At 42.1% G+C, this 13,893-nt stretch overlaps 1 protein-coding gene across 3 annotated transcripts in view; it reads right to left on the reverse strand.

Annotated features, from left to right (window-relative positions):
• Positions 1-3,078: 3,078 nt before the first annotated feature.
• The window catches only part of ST7 (suppression of tumorigenicity 7), a 253,873-nt gene continuing 243,058 nt past the window's right edge, over positions 3,079-13,893 (reverse strand). For all 3 annotated transcript variants that reach the window (XM_032803955.2, XM_032803953.2, XM_032803956.2), the window contains exon 15: positions 3,079-3,405. In XM_032803955.2, the coding sequence (XP_032659846.1) occupies positions 3,310-3,405 (96 nt within the window). In that variant the 3' untranslated portion in view covers positions 3,079-3,309. The remainder of the gene's footprint in view (positions 3,406-13,893) is intronic.

Here is a 13,893-nt window from a genome sequence, read left to right on the forward strand (position 1 = left end):
CACACTGAACAAGCAGCATGAAATTGTTGTCTTGTAACTGCAGTAAAAGTGCTTGTAATAAGCGCAACTACTACATCCTCATCCCCATCTGGTGAAGGCGAAGGCAGGCGAGAAAGGCAATCAACTCCACATTTTGGTTTCCAGGCTTATATTCCAGTTCATAATTGAAAGAGAGTAGTCTTGCAGACCATCTAGCAATATGATATCCTGCTCTTCCCAGTCCTTTAGCGGTGTGCAACATCGTCAAAGGGCTGTGGTCTGTGCGCAGCTTGAACGTGCGGCCCCACAGGTAAGTTCTCCATTTTTCAGTAGCCCAGACACATGCAAGTGCTTCTTTTTCGACTGTAGAATATTTTCTCTCAGCATTACTTAGTGTCCTGAAGCAAATGCAACAGTCCTCTCTGAGTTGTCCTCATGAAGTTGTGTGAGGACAGCCCCAAGTCCATAATCAGAAGTATCAGTAGTTACAATTTGGGCAATGCAGGACTGAATAGTGCAAGTACTGGACTATGTACAATCAAGTCTTTCACCATTTCAAAACTAGCTTGTGCATCCGTTGTCTATACTAAGGTTGAACTGCTCCGTAGTAATTCTCGTAATGGTTCAATGACAGAAGCATAATTGGGAATGAATTTTGCGTACCAGGAGGTAAGGTTTGCAAATCTGTTGGAGGAGGAGCATTTGAAATTGCCAGGATATGATCTGGATCAGGTTTAGTCCAGCCTATGAAATTGTATGTCCCAGAAAGGACAGTTCAGTTTGTTTAAATTTGCATTTGGACCTATTGAGCTTGAGGCCTGCTTTGCTGATGCAGTTTAGTACAGATTGCGGATTACTGTCATGCTCCTCAGTAGTATTTCCAAACACGATAATATCATCCAAATAGCACTGAACTCCATGCTGATTCTTCAGAATCAATGACATTTTTTGGAAGGCACTTGGGGCTGATGCAAGGCTGTATGGAACATGTTTAAAATGAAATGGTCCCTTATGTGTAATAAATGCTGTGAGGTCTCTGATATCTTCATGCAACAAAACCTGGTGGTATGTGCTCTGCAAATCAAGAGTAGAAAACATCTTTGCTCCATGGAGTTCTGCAAATACTTCTTCTGTGTGAAGAAGAGGATGGCTGTCTATCACAATAGCTTTATTTGGCTCCCTTAAGTCCACACAAAGGCGAATGCCTCCACCCTTCTTCTGCGTCACTACTATAGGCGAAACCCACTCGGGGGAGTTAATCTCTTCAATAATGTCATTTTGAACAAGTTTTCTAAGTTCCTCTGAAACAGCTTCCCTGGCTGAAAATGGTAAGTACCGTAATTTCTGTCATACAGGCATCACATTATTCCGCATTTTAACTTTATGCAGAAACCCATAAGCACAGCTGAGTTTCTCTTCAACCTCGTGTTGGGTACCGCAAGAGTGCTTTGCTGAGGAAGATCAAGTTGTCCATTAACTACCCTGAGATTTAAAGCTGCCAATAAATCTCTGCCAAAGATAGGAGTGCCTTTGTGAACAATGTAGAACTCTGCAGTTACACAGCAATCACCAACAGTAACTATTGCTTGCAGGCAGCCATGTACTGGAATATGTTTTTTCAGATAGCATACCAACTGAAGTTGGGGGTCAGTAAGAGGCACATCTTTAAAGTAATGCAAATAGATGGAATCAGGTAATATAGATACTGCTGAGCCAGTGTCCAACATTAGCTGAACAGAGTGTGATTTGCCTGAGGGTATGGTGGAAACGTTGACAGTGCACTTTATCTGTTCTGGAATATGTGCAGTAGTGGTTTTGTCCACACTCAGCACAGTAACATGTGGTATTGAAACTGCATGCACCTGTTGATTGAACTGGCTACTGCGACATACTTTAGCAAAATGCCCAATCTTTTTGCAATGATTGCACTGAGCTACTTTTGCTGGACATCCTGTGTAGCTTGCAAGGTGTTGTGGGGATCCACAGCGAAAGCATGCTTTTACTTTATTTTGAATTTGCTGAATCAGTGGCTTTTCATTAGTTTTCCTCCTGCAATTGTTTGTCTGCAGCGATAGTAAACTTTTCTGCGAAGGAATCACAGCCTGGACTGTGTCTCCTGTATCTCTGCTCATTATTTTGGCTTCAGCTGTAGCTGACTCAATCCGAGTAGCAATGGTTATTGCTTTTTCTAGTGTAAGTTGTGGTTCCAGAAGTAAGCGTTCTCTTACATGAAGCATGGTTGTTTTCTCAATGAGCTGGTCTCTAATCATCTCATCTGTCATATTCCCAAAGTCACAAGTTACAATCAGACTCCTCAGGGAAGCAATATACTGCATTATAGTCTCCCCTGGTTTCTGCTCATGCTGGCGAAATCTGTACTGATTAGCTACTACATTCACTTTGGGCACAAAAAAGTTCTTTAATGCAGTGAGTACAGTCTCATATTTATCATCTGCAAGGGGAAAAGTGTAAAATATATGCTGCCCTTCTGCTCCAAGGTAGTGGATTAGCAGAGCACGCTTTCTTACTTCAGAAATCTCTGTAGCACCGATTGCAAGCAGATACATCTCAAACATATGGATTCAGGCAGTAAAAGCAATTGGAGGCTCACTTGGGCTTTGCAGAAAGGGTGCAGGTGGGTTCAGAGGCAGAAGATCCATCCTCATCACCAAAATGTTGTATCAACCAGGCAAGGTACTAACAAACTTCAACAGGACTTTATTTTTAAAGTGGAAACCTCTTTATCAAGCTGCTGCTGCACCTCTGTAACTCTCACTCAGCCTCCTCAACTCCTCCCCGCTCCTTCCTGTTTCCTGTCTTTTCAGCCTCCCAACAGCCAGTGCTCCCAGTTCTAATAATTACAAGCAACATCTAAACACCACAGTGGGGTTTCTGCACATGGGTGAGTTTCGCCCTAATTAAACTCTATAGGAGAAGATAGTGATAGCATAGCTTTTAAAAAGTAACTAGTACTGTTTCATTATTTGAACAGAAAGTCAAGCTGTATTTGAGCTGAAATGGATGCATTATGGATTTTCAGGGACATAAAGTACCTTCTGGTGTTCGAAGAAATAGAAAAAAAAACCCTCTGCAATGCTGCAATACACAAAAGTTTATTTTTAAGATCTTTTTCTTTTTTGAAAGCAAAATATGATAAAACCTAACAGCAATGTATTTTGTACAACAAAAACAGTTTTTATATGAGAACAGACAATCCATGAAGAGTTGTTAAGTCTTAGAACTGTTTCCCTTTTTTATCATGCTTTCCTGTGGTCAACAAAAAGTTGTCACAGAAGATGTCATGGCAGTCAATCAGTGTGGTGTTTTCCCTCAGATCCTTGTCAGCTGGTGCCACAGACTGGAGGGCAGGATACTTTCTACTTTTTCCATCACAAAATTTAAAGGGGCGAAGAGAGTGCTGAGGAACTGCAAAGAAATCAGATATACAGGTAGATCAAAATCATGGAGACAACAGACTGTCACAGAAAGCTGTGCAATTGAGGTGATGTAGACCCTCCAAGAAAATCCTCTGGGTGACACTAATTGAATCATTTGTTTTTAAAGTCTTTCGGCCCAATTTTGCTCTCAGATGTACACTGTTCTTTTCTCAGTTCTGTAGTAAATAAAGCAAGTGTTCCATTTGTCATAGATATGACTAACGAGTTAATGCACAACAAAGCCATAAATCTAGTATCTTACATCCATGCCCAGATACAAGCCACTGTAGGTTTGATCCAAAACCCACTGAAGTAAAAAGGAGTCTCTTGTACATGGGCACAAACAGGCATATTCAACTAACTACAGGAACACAATTTTGCCTTCAGAATCAGACCCATAATGGTTAAACATTATCTAAGCATATTCAGGTCCTCTTGGCTTTCTCTTCTAGAATTTATCTTGACTTGCTATTTCCTTTAGTAAAAAGAATGTAATAGTTTGAGAGAAGTATCTGTGAGCTTGTCTTCACGTACAGTGCTGCAGCAGCACTGGTGCACCTGCACCCGGGGGGCTGGAACAGGTTTTTTTGGTGGAGGTGCTGATGATGAAAACCATGTATTTGATGTTTGTTATTACTACTCCAAACGAATGAGTGCAGCCGCACCCCTAGATCCAACACCAAAGGTTGAGCCGCTGTAGCTCTGTTGAAGGGAGAAGCTCTCCTGTCGACATAGAGCTGTCTGCACAGTGGGGTCAGTATAACCATGTCACTCAGGGTGTGGATTTCTCACACACTTGAGCAACATAGTTATACCAATACAGGTCTGTAGAGTAGACATGGCCTGTGTATTACTGCTATGAGAGGTTTACATAGCCAGATCAGATGAATAGTTACCATTTTATCACGGTGGCGGGGGGGATTTGAAAATAGGAGATACCTTAAAAGGGTCTGACTTTCAAAGGGTGGGTGCTAAACATTTTCTGAAAATTAAGCCCTATTGAAGTGCCTCAAGCTGAGTACCTCAGAACTGAGGAATTCCATATCTTGAGAATGTTACCCCATACATATTAATTATGCTACATATTTACTTCAATCTGTATTACGTACAGATGTGATGGGCCCCCTATAGGTGCCTGGACTAGATAGTCTATTATGGTATATTGTATCTGTGCCAACATTACACATATGCAAAGTCAGCCATCCTAGATTAAGAACAGTGTTGCTTCCAGACATATGCTGGTTGACATAACGTTGCCAAAGAATATAGTTCTTTTATGGTATCAATTAGCAAATATCTGCAGGATGTGTTGTTGTAGCATGCTGGTCCCATGATCTTAGAGAGACATGGTGGGTGATATATTATCTCATGCAAATATCTGCAAGCAGTTTCATGTTTCAGAATGTGCCATATGTGATGAGCACAGCACACGCTGACTCTGACATGAGAGAGAATTGCAATCCATGGGCTTTGCTTGGCTGTATTCTGCCATAGTCCCATCTCTCCTGATGAGAGCAGAACATATATGTTTGTATACAGCATATTCAAATACCACTCTGCATGTTTTGATTTTTTAAAAATCAGCTCAGTCTGAATGCTGCTGAATTGGAGGATGCCGCTGAAACCCAGGTTACATACAGTAAACTCAACTCAATTAAAGGCTACAGTATAGAATATAACATGTACAGGTCCAGTCTTTTGGTTGAGACATATCTCTATTTTTTATGTTTCCACTACTGTGTGATTTTTGCCTTGAAGATATTCTTGCTCCCAGAAATATGTTTGATATCATTTAGCCAAAGATTACAATCTCTTTAAGATATCAGGCAGTAAAATAGCTGCAAGCAGTTTCATGTTTATCAGACAGTGTTTTGTGAAGAGTTTATTTTAACTGAAAACATATATGCTGTATATATTTGAACTGTATTAATAAATGTCATAAGTACTTGGTCTGCATCATATTTGAGCAAAAAAACTTCAGGACCAGACTTCAAAGAGAAACTGCTGAGCTTCAGTTCATCTGCAAATTTGACACCATCAGCTCAGGATTAAACAAAGACTGTGAATGGCTGCCAAACTACACAAAGGTTTCTCCTCCCTTGGTTTTCACACCTCAAGCTAGACAGAGGCCTCCTTCCTCCCTTTGATTGAACTACCTCATATCTCTAGCTTGCTTGCTATTATACCTCCCTGGAAATTTTCTACTACATGCCTCCGACGACGTGGGTATTCACCCACGGAAAAGCTCATGCTCAAAACCGTCTGTTAGTCATATAAACGTGCCACAGGGATTTGCTGCTTTTATTTTTGATACTTGACATCAATCTGAAGGTGTACCTCTAAAGGGTACGTTCTACACTGCCACGATTTATTTCGAATTAGCTTAAACCGATATTACAAAACAGATCTAATAAATCGTGAGCGCGTCCACGTGGATCACGAAAATTTTTTGCGGTCCATTTGTCCTAGGCTTACCATTCATTTCCGTAGCGTGCCTGGTGGTAGTTGTTTCTTCAGCTATCCCATCGTCCACTTCCGGTCGGCACGTGCTGATGGGGCTCACATTGCCCTGTGGTTGCTGGGGCCACTCACCTCCCGTTTGTGAAAGGCAGGGCAGACACCCGTTTGGCCTTTGTGTCCCGGACACCTCTGAGGGGATTTGGCAAAACGCCATTAGCACGATGCAATCATGAGCCTGAGATTTTCCAAAAACAGTTATTTCTGCCAGCAGCATCTTTTTTTTTATACAACTCAAGAATTATTTATTTTACTTTATCTTTTGTGGGATTGAGACTGACGAGCTGTTCTGTGATTTTACAGCATTTTTTGCGCTCAGCCAATTATATGTGAGATCTAGTCTTCCTCTACCCCCTCCCCTCCATGAGCATCCTTTGAGTCTTCTTGGGCTTTTCGCCGTTATGGTTTGCTGTGCTGGGTGTATCCTCCGAGTTATTTTGTCAAACGCTTTGGCATTCTTTTCTTTAATCGGAGTTATCGAACAGATTCCGTCACCATCTCTTTTAAGCTACTTTGTTCATTATTTATTTTTGAAAGCAGAAAAATGTCATTCTAAAGGTCTCGGGGGCTTTTCCTGGGTTTTTACCGCCACTCCGCATCGAGTTCGGATTGCGACCAGAGCGGGTTCAGTTTGTGCACTGTGAGGATACTCTAGGCGCCAATAATGTCGTTTCCGTCCACACGAACCCTATTCCGAGTCTCACTTTTGTCGAATTTTAGGCGTTACTCCTTCTGTCTTATTTAGCGCTACTCCTCTCGTCTGGGAGGAGTTCCGAAATCGATTTAAGGAGCCGTTTAACTCGATATTAATGACGACGTCGTGTGAACGGGTACAGCGTTAAATCGGTATATCGGCCATTAAACCGATTTAAAGTCGCAGTGTAGACCTGGCCAAAGATTCTCCTAGAAAAGACATTATCCAAGGAACCACTTGTGCATTATGGATGATATCAGCGACTAGTGACAAGACAGAGTCATAAACATGACCCTTGTCTCACTCCAAGGAAGCGAGGAGATTGTGCCAGGCAGGTGTGGCTGTGAAGGTCAAGCTGAGTTATCTAGACCAGTGCTGACCAAATGTGGTATCAATGCTTCTGTCAGAGAGGTCACTGGAAATATCCAAAATGCCTTTGCACTTTGTGGGGTGATTCGGTCCAGACTGTATTTCCTCTTTTGTGAACAACTATTTTAAGCAAATGAATATGCCCTCTCTCCTACCCCTCCTGGAAAATGCAAAATCTCATTACAGTAAACTTCAAACTTTGTTTTTAATTTGCACCTGAAGCATCCCAAATAACGAGAGGAAAGTAATTGTGATAACTTCTGTAAATTAAATTTGATTATTTTTTTAAATCAATGAAATTAGAGGCATTTAATTTTTTGTTTTTTGGTATTCACAGTACTTTTGTTTCTGAAGTAACTTTAGATGTATCCTGTAGCTGAAACTTAGCAATTTACTTGTATCTAGAAGTACACTGATGTACTACACTAGTGGATAAAGTGTGGCAAGTGACAGAGATCTAGAAAATATTATATTTAAACATATGGGGTGAAATCCAGATCATACTGAAGTCAATGGCAAAACTTTCACTGACTTCAATGGGGTCAGGATTTCACTCCTGGATCTGTGTTGTCCCACGAGGATCACTTGCTAAGAGATTTCTACCAGCTCACAGCACTCAAATTAATCAGTAAGAGTGAGGGTCCCCGAGCCTTCCTTCTGTAATACCCAGCTCCTGCTCCACTACAATAATCTCAACCCATGAATCACAAGGAGTGAGCTTCCAAATTCAGGCCTTCCTTACAGAATCTTGGAGCTCTAACCACTAACCTTTCTGATCAGTTCCTCTCCCCAGATGAAATAAGGAACCCAAATTCCAGCCACAAACACTGTAAAACATGCCAGCTCCTCTCAGCTTATTGCATTCCAAACATTTGGTGGAAGACCCAGTAGCCAATACTTAATCTGTTGAACTAGAACACAGCGTGCAACCCTTGGAAAGCTTTTAGTGCTCATGTTCTCAACCATCACTGGCAGCTGTGCAATCCACTTTCATACCACACTGAGGTACTCTGGAGGATTCCTGGCTGCATCCTTTAGATTGCTTATGCTTTTGGCCTTTCCTGTTGACACTGACAGTTTCTCCCACTGAGACAGCAAACGAAACAGCACGAGCAATAAAAGAGCATAATTATTGATGTGAGATTGGCAGAAGCTGTTTTTATTTTTATGTTTTTGGAAAGAAACTTTGTCAACTTGAATATTTAAAAGTGACTGACTTAGAAAGAATTCTGCTTTCTGACAGCACCCTTGAAACAGTATTAAATTAAAAAAATTCAAGGAAAAATGTTTAGAAGGGCTTCTTGACTGCTTCCCAGCTCATGTTTATATGATCCTTTTCAGCAACAAGAAATTGACTAATGACAGCTCTGGTCCTGTGATTAGACAGGCATGGATAGACCCTTGCAATCAATGGAGCTCCAGGTAGATAAGGGGTCTCCTTGCAAGATGTGCCTCACTGATTATATGGGGAACAGAGAAACTGACTATGTGCAAAGTGATTTCAAACACATAAAGGATCTGAATAAAGAGAGAAAAATATTTTTTCTCCATCTTCCTTCATTTTAATAACCTTCGGGGTAACTACTGTAGCCACAACATTTTCAGGCAGAAATGGGATTGTTCAGTTGATGATGTCACTTTAACAAACACTGATTTCTCCAATTAAATGTCACACTCGTTTTCATCTAAGAAATGTTTGTATGCCATGGAGTCATGCAAGCACTTGGCTTTTTCAATGACTGACTTATGGATTCTTTGTGTAGTATGAAAGAAAACAAAAGCATAAAAAAGCATCTACATTACACGCTGACAAATTTATCCCAAGTGGTGTAATCAAAAAACGTGTGTTGTTTGCATTCATCTCTTGAGCACCCTCCAAAATATTTTCATTAGAAGGGCTAGTGAAAATCATCAGAAAATTACTGCATCATTTCTTCCATTAGCAAGGCAGCCATTTGAAGCAGTGCTCCTTTACATGGCATTTTAACTTTACTACCTGGCCCACTACCAGCTCCTTAAGGAAACTTCCTGCCTGTGTCTCATAAGACTGCCAAAAATGCAGGCTAGAAATATGTTCTTCCATAACCAAGTGAAAATGCTAAAACATGTTGCTATTTGAAAGTTAACTATTCCTGATCTATCAAATCCATCATATTTAACAATGTTTCCCATGTGAGAAAAAGCCATCCCCACCCCCAGGCAGAAAATCACACAATTGGCTACATGCATGTTGGGGAATTTTCACCTTCTCCTGAATCATCAGGCAATGTTTACTGTCAAAGGCAGGTTAATGGATTAAATGGATCAATGATCTGGTGTGGTACGGCAAATCCTGTGGTTGAAATTCTGTGCTGCACCTCTTAGAGGCACAGCTCGGGGGAGAAGGGAAGTATGGTAACTTTAAGCCACCCTTGCACCCTCCCACTTCTGGGCAGCTCTGCAGCCCCTGGTGGAGCACAGACAGCACTGGGGGCCCATTTAACATCTGGAAGCCTGCCCTGGCTGCTCTTAGGCTGCAGGATTGCACAGTTGCTCAATTTTCTGCATTGCAGCCCCATCTCCAACACACCCTTCCTCTGCCCAGCCCCACCCTGCTCCATGGGGCTCATGAAAGGGTCCCTGGAAGGCAGCTTTCTGCACTGAGGGTGTTCTCTCTTGGCAGCATCTGGGGCTTTTAAGGCCCCTTTATACCACCCCAGCCTGGATCTCTCCCTTTATGTTCTTATGAGGACATCTTATGTTGCAATTCCAGGAGCAGATTGATAGGAGAAGCAGCACTGCAGTCCGTTTGTATTTCTAAGCAGCTGGTTTGTGTTAATTATTTATGTCTGAGGTTTTATAGATAGTTCTAGTGCCAATTTAAAAATCAGAATATTAGTGTCTCCCTGAAGGAGGGTGGAGTTAAACCCAAGATCCGCATTCTTCTCTCATCAATAGCTCACCCTCTTCAACAACAGCTTCCTCCTAGTCTAAACAGCACACTTGTGTCTCTGCCCTGATCTGGACTCTAGAACTCCTGCTTCCACCAGGGAGTTCTTGTGGGCTGGCTTCCCAGTAATCTTAGCACATGAACCTGGGGGTGACAGCTGGAGGGAGGGGCCATTCTAGCATAGCTGGCAGGTTATTTATTGTGTATTGTTATTAATAAAAATAATTTAAATAGCACCACAAATGTATATGATGCTTGCAAAAATGAATTAGGACATCACCCTTCCCTCTATAGAGCTTATACACAAGAGCCTGATACTGAATCTTAGCACAGATCCTTACAGAGACCCAGTTAGGTGAATGGAACTCAAGAACTCTGTATTAGAGCATCCAATTTCAGGAGTGGGGCTTGAGATAGAAGAGAGAAAAGGGAGAACGCGCGCGCACACACACACACACACAATCTCTCTCTCTCTCTCTCAGGAAAGGGCAAGTGAGGAGAGATGCTCTGCAAGCAGGGTGGCAAGATTCCTGGAAAAAGAGGGTTTTTCGGAGGGGGTAGGAGGAGAAGAGAGAAGGAAGATTGGCAGGCTGGGAGTGAGGAACTACCAAACGCAGGGGAAAGCAGGAGAGAAGGTGTGAACTGAGAAGTGGGATACAAAGTGAAGACAGAGATTGTTAGGGCCTTGATTGTGAACAGGGACCATGTGTTTGATGCAGTAAGAGATGGGAGGCCAAAGAAGGGGATTGGAGAGGGGAGGAGAGGGAAGAAAGTGACTTTCATTATAGTCTGGAAGTGGAGGAGTGAGAAAAGAGAAAGCCTAAAAAGAGAAGCTACAGAAATGCACCTCTGCCTGTCATATCATTATTATTAAAGGCACTTATAAGCATCACTATATAACATCTGGACACTCGACGCCTACTTAACCATGCAAGCTGCATAAAAGCCAGCCCTCCAGATACACAAAGTGGATGCAGACATTTCACAGGGAGCCTCATACTCTCTCCTTCTTGGGGATGCTCTAAAATCTTTGACACCAGGATCAAAAGTTCTGATACAATCAGCTAAGAAACAGTAAAAATCCAGAGTCTGATTCAGCTTTTAATTTGTATCTTTTGGAGCGTTACTGTTTATGGATCACTTAGTTTGCCCTGAAAGGGACTGATCAAGGACTCGTCTTGTAGAACCTGTGATGTTTCATTGTTAAATAAGTTATTTTAGTCCAGGGTTTGGCCGATCGCTGCTCCAGGCCAATGGGAGATCGGTCGGACCTGTGGATGGGGCAGGTGAACACACCGGCTGGCCTGCCAGGGGCTTTCCCTACACAAGCGGCGACCCCTGTTTGAGAAACCCTGTTTTAGTCTTATAGTGAAGTCACAGAGAGTTTAGAACCAATTAGATTTCAGCTTTGGCTGAAACCAGCAGTCTAGAATAATAAAATATATTGCTTCAAGGTAGTACTCTGCCCTCTCTGTACCACCTAAATTTCCTCTAGCATTTCCCCACTCAAGTACACCTTGTTCCTTTTTTCTACCCAGACAGGAGGGTTTTGTTTTTTTGTTTTTTTTTACCACCAAGACCTGCTGCAGGTTCATTCATGAGATGAAGCAGGTGTCTACACCAGGGACTGTCTCTCCCAAGCACTGCAAGGACAGAATGAATAGCATTCACAGACTTGTATGAGCTTCAAAGTGTCAGTAGCCTAGAGCGGGGACCGGTGGCTGTACTGGCAAGTTTCATAGATTTATAGAATGTAAGGCCAGAAGGGATTGTTAGATCATGTAGGCTAATTTCCTGCATAACACAGGTCATAGAAATTCCCTGAAATAATTCCTGCTTGACCTACAGCATATTGTTCAGAAAAAAACATTCACTCTTGATTTAAAAATTGCCAGCGAAGAAGAATCCACCACAACCCTTGGTAAGCTGTTGCAATGGTTAATTACTGTCATTGTTAAAAATGTGTGCCTTTTTTCAAGTGTGAATTTGTCTAGCTTCAGCTTCCAGCCACTCAGTCTTGTTATACCTATGCCAGCTAGACTGAAGAGAGCCCATTATCAAATATTTGTTCCCCAAGTAGGTGCTTAACAAATGCAAACAGCTCCGCACATGCTATATTCAGTTTAACTGAAGTACCCTATATTTTGTAAATTACTAAACCTCAACTGGCAGTAATATGAACTTGGATTTAATTTTTAAATTGGTCCAAGATGGCTCTCAGTTACATTTGTGCAGTGCTCTTGGGACTGACAGATGTAAGTAGAAGAATAATTTAGCCCTCTAAAATTAGGACTTATTCTTGTAGTTTTGCAATAGTTACAGTACATCCCATGATGTTGGTTAAACCACAGCATGTCATTCAGACAAGAGTATTAATTCCACACACACAACCAAAATGATATGCAGAACATTTTTAGCTATGTTCAAAATTAATTCCCTTAAAAGGGGAAAGGGCACAGCTGTGGCTTGCTAGAGGTCTGTTCCACTGAGCCTTGATATCACTGCATAGCAAGGGATGTCTGTCATTACACTTCTTAGGGTATGTCTACACAGCTGATGTTAAAGCGCAGCGCTTTAACGTGGCTGTGTAGTTGCGGCTCCAGCACTGGGAGAGAGCTCTCCAAGCACTGTGATAAAACCACCTCTGCGAGGGGAATGGCTCCCAGCGCTGTAACACTGTCTACACTGCCACTTTACAGCAGTGAAACTTGCAGCACTCAAGGGAGTGTTTTTTCACATCCCTGAGTGAAGAAAGTTTCAGCGCTGTAAATGGCAGTGTAGACAAGGCCTTAGGAGTCACACAGTTTGGCTACCCCACCTTTTTAGTAGACAACAAAAATGAGACCTCGGAGTCTAAGCCCCTTGATCAGTCAATGGACGAAGGTCACAGTTTTTCACCAGTCTGGCCTGATTTTCACTCTGCCTATTCACAATTAAAAGCCAGCTGCTGCCTGTGTTTGCTTATTAAGATAGCCACATAGCTAAATCCCTATGAATGTTACTTAACATAGCAAAGGTGCTATGTAGCTTCAGAGATGTACACAGAGGTCAGTGACAGTGCCTGTTTCATACAGGGTTAACAACATGGCATTAATTTAGTTTTGTTTTTGTTCATGTATTGTGCTCCACTCTATTCTCAGATACAGGATGTAATCACATATTGAGCTTCGAGGCTTCTATTCCATTAATATCAATGGAAGCTACATGCACATATCAAAGGAATAGATCCTCTTGGTTGCATTGTATTCCCAAAGTGACTTTGGTGCCCAAAGCGAGAGCTATTTGAGGAAACAACTGCTAGTACATGACAAATGTAAATAGTAACACCCCCCCCCGCACCCCATTTGATTGCACCCATCACACAAAAAATGCCAAGTGAAGCCCACGAAAGTCTGCAATCAAGTTTGTCTGATTCCAGCACCTCATCACCTGTAGCAGGCTCATTGCCTGAGGTGCTCAGACAATTTAAACTCTTTGCTCTTAAATAAATCATGAGGCTGACAGCCAATGGGGTTGCCCAGGATACACAGAAGGGCAGAATTTGGCCCACTGACTGCTAATACCGGCATACTGCATATTGAATGAACAAAACACACTGGAAGCAAAATCGGTGCTTCAGAGACATTGCTTTTTCTTTTTATTCTGTGAAGGAAGTTTCCTAGAAATACCTCGCTGACTCATACACCTAACCAGCCTTAAAAGTCCTTTGCTGTCATGCCTACAAAAATCTGGTTCTAGGCACTTTGGTGATACAAATAATAAATCACAATGATAGCTGGTGTGTTTATACCGGAGCCTATCACACGGACCAATTTTCATAGATTCATAGATTCATAGACTCTAGGACTGGAAGGGACCTCGAGAGGTCATCGAGTCCAGTCCCCTGCCCTCATGGCAGGACCAAATACTGTCTAGACCATCCCTGACAGACATTTATCTAACCTACTCTTAAATATCTCCAGAGATGG

Source organism: Chelonoidis abingdonii, chromosome 1, assembly GCF_003597395.2.
Source record: "Chelonoidis abingdonii isolate Lonesome George chromosome 1, CheloAbing_2.0, whole genome shotgun sequence".
Classification (NCBI taxonomy): domain Eukaryota; kingdom Metazoa; phylum Chordata; order Testudines; family Testudinidae; genus Chelonoidis; species Chelonoidis abingdonii.